The sequence below is a fragment of the Peromyscus maniculatus genome, chromosome 5 (assembly GCF_049852395.1).
Source record: "Peromyscus maniculatus bairdii isolate BWxNUB_F1_BW_parent chromosome 5, HU_Pman_BW_mat_3.1, whole genome shotgun sequence".
NCBI classification, from domain to species: Eukaryota; Metazoa; Chordata; class Mammalia; order Rodentia; family Cricetidae; genus Peromyscus; species Peromyscus maniculatus.
The window spans coordinates 77,217,871-77,228,735 of NC_134856.1; the positions used below are offsets into that span (position 1 = coordinate 77,217,871).

The 10,865-nt window shown below is 40.7% G+C and overlaps 1 protein-coding gene across 1 annotated transcript in view; it reads right to left on the bottom strand.

The window, feature by feature from the left end:
* The window catches only part of Tmem236 (transmembrane protein 236), a 46,626-nt gene extending 36,041 nt beyond the window's left edge, over window positions 1-10,585 (bottom strand). Inside the window, exon 1 of the mRNA XM_006989944.4 lies at window positions 10,329-10,585. Coding sequence (XP_006990006.2) covers window positions 10,329-10,585 — 257 coding nt within the window. The remainder of the gene's footprint in view (window positions 1-10,328) is intronic.
* Between the last annotated feature and the right edge of the window lie 280 nt (window positions 10,586-10,865).

Here is a 10,865-nt window from a genome sequence, read left to right on the forward strand (position 1 = left end):
AGAAGGATGCAGCACCTAGTGTGGGGAGAGACTTAGTTGCTTGGGATTAGCATCAACAAATGAAGCATTTGTACAATGAGATAGTTTGGGGAGGTATGTCAAGGTTAGAGGGTAGACAGTCATGAATGCTAGGCTAAGTCCTGGGATATGGGAGTTAGAATCCTGGATACCAGTTTGGGAACAAGCCTGCCAGGCAGTGAATGGCTAATTTGTAAATGATTATTTAGAAGAGGATTGCATTAATGAAAAATGGGAATTGCAAAGAAGTTCATATAGCTGAATTTATAGTTACGTATGCAAACCTTTCATTCGCTTAAACCAGTAGAGGAGACTGGTAGATTATTACGAACCTGAGAACTGGTAGATTCTTGTGAACCTTATTTAGGCTAAGACATTTTATGTGACTTGACAGGAGGTAAAGAAGTCACTTCAGCTCACTTGAAGACAACACAAAATCAAGCTAGGCTATCAACTTTGAGTGACACTGTCAATATTTTAAAGGTTTCAACCAAATAAAAAAGTGATTAAAACTGCTATAATTATATTTAATAGAGATAAGAGTAAACTACTGGCAGGTAGGCCAGCCGCCTGCTGACATCCCCTACTCTCTCAGTTCCTTTGGGCAGACACCCCCTATTCAACCACAGGCCATGCCTGCCAGAAGACCAGATAGGCTTCCCATAGACCTCTTCTATTCTCTCGGTGCCCCCCCACACACTATCCCCAACCCCCTCACCTCCTTGTCACCATATCCCAGCCCTCAACTCAGCTGGAAACTCCCTGCTGCGCCATAGGCCACACTAACCACCAGAACTCCAGGTAGGATGCCTACCTGCAGACCTCCTCCACACTTTCAGTACCCCCTTCCCCAAATCCTCCCTCCCCTTCTCATCAATGTGTACCAGTCTACAACTCAGGCAGAGACCCCCTGCTTAACCACAGGCCACACAGGCCAGAAAACCAGAGAAGAAACAGAAACCAGGGAACAACAAAGACAAACTAGAAATCAGCACCTAGATGCATCATCACCCCAGATGCATAGATGCCAGCCTACGAACACAATAAACAACAGACAGAGCAATATGTTACCATCCAAACCCAGGGATCCTACTACAGCAAGCCCTGGGTATTCCAACACAGCTGAAGCACAAGAAAAAGACATTAAAACCAACTTTATGAAGATGATAGAGGTCCTTAAAGAAGAAATGGATAAATTGGAAGAAATGAATATATTCCTTAAAGAAAGCCAAGAAAACAAACAAACAAACAGTTGAAGAAAACTAACAAAACTGTTCAAGACCTGAAAATAGAAATAGAAGCTATAAAGTAAACACAAACTTAGGGAATTCTAGAAATGGAAAATCTAGGTAAGTGAACAGGAACTATAGATGCAAGTACCACCAACAGAATACAAGAGATGGAAGAGAGAATCCCAGGCATCGAAGATACGATAGAAGAAATAGATTCATCAGTCAAAGAAAATGTTAAATCAAAAAATTCCTGACACAAAGCATGCAGGAAATCTGGGATACTATGAAAAGACCAAGCCTAAGAATAATGGGAATAGAAGAAGGGGAAGAATCCCAGCTCAAAGGCACAGAAAATATTTTCAACAAAATCATAGAAGAAAGTTTTCCAACCCTAAAGGAGATGCCTATAAAGGTAAAAGAAGCATAATATGGTGATTTGAATAAGTATGGACCCCATAAAGTCATGCGCATGAATGTCTGACCATAGAACATGGCACAACTAGGAGGTGTGGCCTTGTTGGAGTAGGTGTGGCCTTGTTAGAAGAAGTGTCACTGTGGGGGAGGGTTTGAGGTCTTATATATGCTCAAGCCATGCCCAGTGTGGCAGTCTCTCCTTCTGTGGCCTGAAGATCAAATTGTAGAACTCTCAGCTCCTCCAGCACCATGTCTGACTGCACACTGCCATGTCTTGTCATGATGATAATGGACTAAACCTCTGAAACTGTAAGTCACCCCAATTAAATATTTTCCTTCATAAGAGTTGCTGTGAGCCTGGCAGTGGTGGCGCACGCCTTTAATTCCAGCACTCGGGAGGCAGAGCCAGGCGGATCTTTGTGAGTTCGAGGCCAGCCTGGTCTACAGAGCAAGATCCAAGAAAGGCGCAAAGCTACACAGAGAAACCCTGTCTTGAAAAACCAAAAAAAAAAAAAAAGAGTTGCTGTGGTCATGATTGTTGCTGGAGGGCTTCTCTCCAGGTTCCCCAAGCCCTGCAGTCCCACAATCCACTTATAAAATAATCACTCAGATGCTTATATTACTTATAAACTGTATGGCCGTGGCAGGCTTCTTGCTAACTGTTCTTTTATCTTAAATTAACCCATTTTTATAAATCTATACCTTGCCACGTGGCTGGTGGCTTACCAGCGTCTTTACATGCTGCTTGTCCTGGCGGTGGCTGCAGTGTCTCTCCCCCCTTCTTCCTGTTTCCCCAATTCTCCTCTCTCTTTGTCCCACCTATACTTCCTGTCTGGTCACTGGCCATCAGTGTTTTATTTATTTATTTATTTATTTTGGTTTTTTCGAGACAGGGTTTCTCTGTGTAGCTTTGCGCCTTTCCTGGAACTCACTTGGTAGCCCAAGCTGGCCTCGAACTCACAGAGATCCGCCTGCCTCTGCCTCCCGAGTGCTGGGATTAAAGGTGTGCGCCACCACCACCTGGCTATCAGTGTTTTATTTATATAGAGTGATATCCACAGCACTTCCCCTTTTCTTCTTTTTTAAAAAAGGAAGGTTTTAACTTTAACATGGTAAAATTACATATAGCAAAACAATTATCGAGCACTGCAGCCACCACCAGGACAAGCAGCATGTGAAGATGCCGGTAAGCCACCAGCCACGTGGCAAGGTATAGATTTATAGAAATGGGTTAATTTAAGATATAAGAACAGTTAGCAAGAAGCCTGCCACGGCCATATAGTTTATAAGTAATATATGTGTCTGAGTGATTATTTTATAAGTGGATTGTGGGACTTCGGAGCTTGGTGGAACCTGGAGAGAAGCCCTCCAGCAACACACGATGTCTCTTTAGGGCAATAAGTCTCTAAGACAATACAGAACACCAAATAGACTGGACAAAAAGAAAGTCCCCTCACCACATAATAATCAAAACACTAAACATACAGAACAAAGAAAGAATATTAAAAGCTGCAAGGGACAAAGACCAAGTAACATAAAGGCAGACCTATTAGAATTATACCTGACCTGGCAATGGAGACTCTAAAAGCCAGCAGGATCTGGACAGATATCCTTCAGGCTGAAAGATACCCAGATGCCAGCCCAGACTACTGTACCCAGAGAAACTTTCAATCACCATAGAAAACAAGATATTCCATGACAAAATCAAATTTAGACAATATCTACCTACAAATCTAGCCCTGCAGAAAATACTAGGAAAAAAAACTCCAACCCAAGGAGGTTAAATACAACCATGAAAACACCAGCAAAACCCATAAGAGGGAAATACACATACACACACACACCAACACCAACACCAACACCAACACCAACACCAACAACACCAACAACAAAATAACAGAAATTATTACTTTCCGATTAAAATCTCTCACTATCAATGGTCTCAATTCCCCAATAAAAAGACACAGGCTAACAGAGTGGATGTGAAAACAGAATCCATCCTTCTGCTGCATACAGGAAACACACTTCAACATCAAAGATAGATAATACCTCAGAGTAAAGGGTTGGAAAAAGATTTTCCAAGCAAATGGACCTAAGAAGCAAGCTGGTGGTATAGCCTTCTAATATCTATCAAAATATACTTCAAACCAAAATTAATCAAAAGAGATGAGGAAGGACTCTTCATATTCATCAAAGGAAAAATCCACCAAGATGATATTTCAATTCTTTTTTTTTTTCTGAGACAGGGTTTCTCTGTGTAGCTTTGCACCTTTCCTGGATCTCACTCTGTAGACCAGGCTGGCCTCAAACTCATAAAGATCTGCCTGGCTCTGCCTCCCAAGTGCTGGGATTAAAGGCGTGCGCCACCACCGCCCAGCGATATTTCAATTCTTAATAACTATGCCCCAAACTCAAGGGCACTTAAGTTTGTAAAAGAAATATTACTAAAGCTTAAATCATACATCAACCTTCATACATTGATAGTGGGAGAGTTCAATATCCAACTCTCACCAACAGACAGGTCATCCAGACAAACAATAAACAGAGAAATACTGTAGCTAACAGACATTATAAGCCAAATAGACCTAACAGATACATACAGAACATTTCACCCAAACACTTAAGAATACACCCTCTTTTCAGCACCTCATGGAACTTTCTCCAAAATTGAACACACACTCAGGCACAAAACAAGTCTCACCAGATACAAGAAAATTGAAATAAGCTCCACATCCTATCAGACCACCACAGATTAAAGCTGGACTTTAACAATAACAGAAACAATAGAAAGCTTACACACTCATGGAAAGTGAACAACTCTACTGAATGACTGAAAGAAAATGAGTATTTCCAGTGCAGAGCTGAAGACATCTAAATACATATACGTATATATACTAGTTACCCTAACCTGATCTTTATAATCATATACATGTATTGAAATGCCTCAGTGTGCCTCCAAATGGGTATAATTACTATGTGACAATTTAAAAGAAAATATACTTAAATATTTCAATTAAAAAAAAACTCTCTTTATCCAGACACAGCGGTACATATCTCTAATTCTAGCACTTTGGAGACAGATGTAGGAATATAATGAATTCCAGGCCAGTGTGGTCCATATAGCAAGACTCTGTCTCAAGAATAAAAAACAAACAAGCAAAAAACTTGGGTGTATTTCAGTGATAGAGGACTAACCAGTATGGCATGCAGAAGGCCTTGAGTTTGATCCTCAGTACTGCAACCAAATAAAAATATCCTTAACAGTACACAATATGTGTAGAGGATTCAGGCACATATTTCTTGAAGCATCAAGAAACTTATTTCTCAGAAGGTATTTCAGCTTTAAACACACATGACTGCACTATCCTATTAAAAAGGACCAGGCAAGAATGAGGGATGAACAGACATCTCAGAACCCCTACCATAATTAACAAAATGTTCTTTGTTTCCTTAAACCAACTCAGGACAATGGCTTGACACTACATCTGAATACATAAGACCATGAGGAACCATGCCAGAAAAATCAAATCCATGTTAGGACTGGAAATGAAGGCCCAACTTGGGTGAGATAAGCAGTCACAGGGAAAAGGGAGCTGGTCCACAAGAGAAGAAATGATAGACTATGGTGACTTATTGCATATGGTGGGTAGAGACCAAAAGGGTGGCTCTTACTGACTTATGGAATAGAGTAGGGTAAAGAAGGAAAGCCTACAGTCCAGAATGATAGCGACACTGATTCTGAACAAAGAGGAAGATGACAGCCACATGGGAACACTGGTAAAGTAAATAACTATAAGGCACCAATATATAGATACTGGGATCAAGGTGCAGATGCAGCTGAGTTGACAGGCTGCTTCTCTAGCTTGCAAAAGGTCCTGGTTTTGATCCCCAGCCCTGCATAAAATTGGGAGTTGGGGGTGCATTCCTGTGATCCAAGCACACGGGAGGTGGAGGCAAGAGGCTCAAGAATTCGAGATCATCATCAACTACACAAAGTTTGAGGTGCTTCTGTGAGAAATGAGGTCCTACCTCAAAAACACCCATCATAATCATAAATAATAATAACAACAACAACAATAATAAAATGGTTATGGATATCCTACTAAAAACAGTGGTCTACATTCCCTGCAGGTTAGCCAGTCTGTGCAGTATAGCACAGATGTCACAGGTGCTGTGTGTCCTACCAGAGGACCCTGGAGACAGACATCCAAGGGATGTTCTTACATCTCTTATTTGTGTGATCTGTTAGCGTCTGTGACTCAGTTCCCTCATTTATAAAAGGGGAGCTGAGCTTCTTGAGTATCAAGTTTAGGGAGTTGACTGAACTGATGCAGCTAGCATGATGTGTAGGAAGTGATCAACAAATACTTGTTCTTATTTTACTATGAGGACACCTACCACCACTGCCACTTCCATTGCCTAACACCACAAAGCAACAGCAAAATCTCAACAAACTCAAATGTCACTCAAAACATGGCCTTTCAAACTTCACGATCCTGAGGATTCCTGACACATCATAGTTTGTAAGAGTTGTATCGTGAAAAAAAGTAGGAAGAATCCGGGTCCTGAGGCAATCTGGGAATTTCCACAAATCCTCCAGAGCTGTCCTGTCCCCAGTGAGACTTCTGGTCCTCCAGGAAAGGATCTCTCTTATGGATTGTCACATACACTTGGGTATTTACTTAAGGAGCTTTTCTTTATTCCACCTAGCCTCTCCCTAGCCCACATGAATGATAACAGGCAATGAAGAGAGGAACAATGATTCCGAAAGAATGAGGAAGTGTTAAGCACAAGTGAAAGTTCAAACTCTACTGTTGACTTGGTGTATGTCTTCAGCTCTGTGACTTGCTTCCTCTTCATAAAAGATTTATAGCCACCTGGTCAAGTCACAGCCCTGGCCAGTAGGTCACAGAGAAAGGGAAACTCAAAGCACTTGCGTAAATGCAAAGATTACTTTTGAGATTATAATGGTATCACTATAAGGGTTCTCATGTTCAAATGGCAAAAGAGAGCCTACAAAATTCTTCAGATTCTAGGAGTACCACTGACAGCATCTACTTCTCTTCAGTTTCATCATGACATCTTTCATGATCTTTCTCAAGATTACTCTATGGATTAAACAAAGTTCACAGTTTAAATGGAAATAATCAGTTCGGCTGGCGGGCACTAACACTGATAGCCATATAGTGCTTTGAGGCACTATATTAGCAATTTTAGATGCACAATCTTATGCTGTTTTTTTTTTGTTGTTGTTGTTGTTGTTGTTGTTTGTTGGTTGGTTGGTTGGTTGGTTGGTTGGTTGGTTGGTTGGTTGGTTGGTTTTTCTAGATAGGGTTTCTCTGTGTAGCTTTGTGCCTTTCCTGGATCTCGCTCTGTAGACCAGGCTGGCCTCAATCTCACAAAGATCTGCCTGCCTCTGCCGCCTGAGTGCTGGGATTAAAAGCGTGCACCACCGCTGCCCGGCCTTATGCTGTTTTTTGTTTTGTTTTGTTTTGTTTTTCGTTTTTTGTTTTTAATGGAAATGGAAACTAGATTGTTCCTGTTTGGTTCTTGAGAAAACTAAAGCTTAGAAAATATAAATAACTCATATAAGACAATGTCAAAGCTGAGATTTGAGTCCATGTCTGCTCTTTCTTATTTTTGTTCTTTGGGCAGATTCTTTATCAGTGCTCTAGTCCCTCTCTCTGAAGACCAGTTTCATAGGGTTCATGTGGCGTTTTGGGGATGTGCTCAAATAGTCTCATCAATATCAAACCTATGAATTTAAGGATTTATTAAACTTTATATGAAAAACTATCTACCTAGTTACTCAACAATAAATAATTAAAATAATGTTTGTGATCTCCACTATGTATATTGTTTTGAAAAGCAATCTTCATGTAGCAATTAAGGTTTAATACCCTGTACATGATTGCATTTGTGTAAATACAAAAATAACTTTGGGGTTGTAATGGTATCACTATATTGCCTCTCATATGGTCAAATGACAAAATATCATTGGAAATCATGTTATGAGTACTACTGAAATGTACATTTGTGGGAGAAATATATTCTATGCCAGTAAAGCAAACCATGTTTGGCCTTCAAAAATCAGAAAGAAGAAAGAAAAAATTTCCTAAAATAGAAGAACTTGCACAGAATCGGACAACTCTGGGCTTACAAATCTCAGACCCACCTCAAGGCAGCCATATCTTTTAGCAAAGTTATCACTTTAAGTTTCTGTTTCACCACATATAACATGAGGACAGCAACACCTAACTCCACTGAGTTGCCATAAAGTCTAAATTTAGCTTTGCTGAGCATGTAATATGCTTACAAGTTGTTTTCATGAGCTGTTTCTTCTCTTTAATGACTCTAAAAGGTCACTACTAGATAGTGTTCATGAATGAGCCCATGAGGAAATAAATAGCTGCAGAGTTCGCTGAAATTACAGATAAACTGATATCTATGTAAAAGCATTCACAGCACCTGTGGCCAGCCTCACCCACAAGCAGAAACTAAAGACAGGGAGAGGATTCCCCAGAGGAATCACTGAGAGATGAAGTTGGGGCAGCAAACCCAGACCCTTTGATGCAGATGTGTAACTTGGGACAGGTGTGGAAAATGAAGTTTGAGCAGACAGCAGAAGGGTGAGAATGCACCATGAATTGAAGACTGGGAACAAAAGACTTCTCCTCCATCTCAATTGCCCTGAAGGCCCGAGACCTGGTTCATCAGAGATAGTCTAGAATCATGGTTGGAGTATCAGGCATGGACTGAGACAGGCCAAAGTCCAATGTTCAGTTCTATCACTTACTAGACTGGCTTTGGGAAAGTTGCTAAGTTTTTCTGAGTATCAGTTTCCCTTTTGGAATACTAATGAGACATTCATTAAAAATATTTACTTTTAGCCAGGCGGTGGTGGCGCACGCCTTTAATCCCAGCACTTGGGAGGCAGAGCCAGGCGGATCGCTGTGAGTTCGAGGCCAGCCTGGGCTACCAAGTGAGCTCCAGGAAAAGCGCAAAACTACGCAGAGAAACCCTGTCTCGAAAAACCAAAAAAAAAAAAAAAAAAAATCTACTTTTAAAGGCAAAATAGTTGTATGAGGTGGTACAGAATTAAGAACTAAAACTCCATGTATAACATCCTGAACATACAGGATCTATGAAAAAGCAATTATAGCCTAATAGTCGTCATATTGATAATAATTATAAGGAAAAGTTGGCCATCTGAATAACATTAAGGGCATAAGGTGCTAGAGAAATGAGCCAATGTCAAAACAAGCGATCAAAGCCAAGAGTCTTGGGGGGGGGGGGGGTACTGCAGTGGGCTATTGTCCAACTGCTTTATTCTCACTGTCATTTGGAATTGCCATTATCTCTTCAAAATCCGTTGTTCATCTAACTGTCTTGGACAGTCAAAGCAATTTGGGGTGTGTGGCCCATCTCTAAGACACCCCATTTGTGAACCTGAGGCTCATGCCAGGAGTGGAAAGTCTCTGCTTCCCATGACAAAGGCAGTGCCAACCACAAAATTATTTACTTCTGAGAAGTCTTGCCCTTAGGGAACAGAAAGTGCCCTGGCAAGGTTCAGGGAGCCACATCCAGGTTCAGTACCTAAGGAACCCTTGGTAAACACCACTCATACTTCAGCTCTCTGTGTCAACCTTCTTTCAAAGATTACTCTATTGCTGTAGGTATGGCTTTTACATTTCTGCCCTAAGTTATATCACAACACTCAGCTTTTCCTTTCTCAAATTCCCTCTATGTTGCTCACCTGTAAAGTAAAGGATCAGTAACAAAGTGACAAAGAGAATTGAACTCATCAGAGAAGAGAAAGAAACCCCAGATAAGTGAGAACCAGATCGGAAGATCTAAAAAGGAAAAACACAATAGAACAGGGATTGTTCTCCAGCTCACCAGTCAGAACTGACAGGAAATGCCAAAGTAAGGCAATTTTGCTGCTGCTGTGTTCACTTTTTTTTTCTCTTGAGAGTCGGTGTCTTGCTATGTAGCTCATGCTGATCTAGAACCCCTGGATCCTGATACCTCAGCCTCCTGACTGCTGCATGTGCCGGCATATGCCACTGAACCTGGCAACATCAAATCTTTGTTTAAGGCACTTCTGTATTACCATAGACATATTTTCTCCCTGCAAGGGTTAACAACATGACTTACCATCACCTTAAGCATTCTTTTTGTTTTTAATCTTAATAATCAGGTTACCTAAAACACCCCAGTTAATAAACGGCCAAATCGTGCCTTAGACCCATGAAGTGCAATGTAAACACTTAAAAAGATATGTTACTTTCAGTTTGGTGCAAAAGTGAAATTCTGTGTGCTAATGATCATGATGTGTGTAGGGTAACTCTGGAGACTTTGTACAATTCAGTGCAGAAAGTATTGGCAACATTCAAACCAACATACCTTATTAACATATGTAATTTGTTATTCAGAAAACAAAGTGACCATAGAAAAAATGTAGCAATAGCATAACATCAACATGTTTACATAGAAGACATAAAAGATACCACAACATCAATATATTTACAGATAGTGAATGCAATGTCGCCATTATCTTATACACACTTGTGCTAAGTTCATATGCTTGGCACACATGTATACATCACATCCATGGATTAAAAATATGGCAGGGACTCCCTGCTAATGAGCTCTTTTACTTACCATCCTACAATTTTTTTGTAAAGATGCCATCTCTTGAATAAGACAACTTTTATCGGAACCCAGATCAAGAGACTCATTGCAGCCACATAGGCAATGGAGCAGGAGACAATGAGCCAATAGTGCGTCCTGTCAGAGCCGTCCCTTGTCTTCTGATAGGCAGTAGCAAACTGTTCCATTATCACAAGGGTAGGGACGGAGAAGGCAGCGAACTCAAGAAGCTCAAAAACCACCAGCTTAATTATTCTGCCAGAAAACATCCTGAAGAGCAGCAAACAGCCAAGGATCTGGCACTCCTCTGTTGACTGTGAGCAGCATACACTGGGATCAAGTTCCTTGTACTCAAATCGCTAACCAGTGATTTTATTCTTTTATTGACCCTCATATGGTTCAATGATCTTCTGACTTAACAATCATATTCTCTTAAAGAAACAGAACCCCTGTGGAAATGACCACTAAATGCATTCACACATCTCCTCCTAGAAGTCAGAACAGCTCTCAAGCATGAACACTGGTAAAAACAGAGGTTTTTATTGTTTG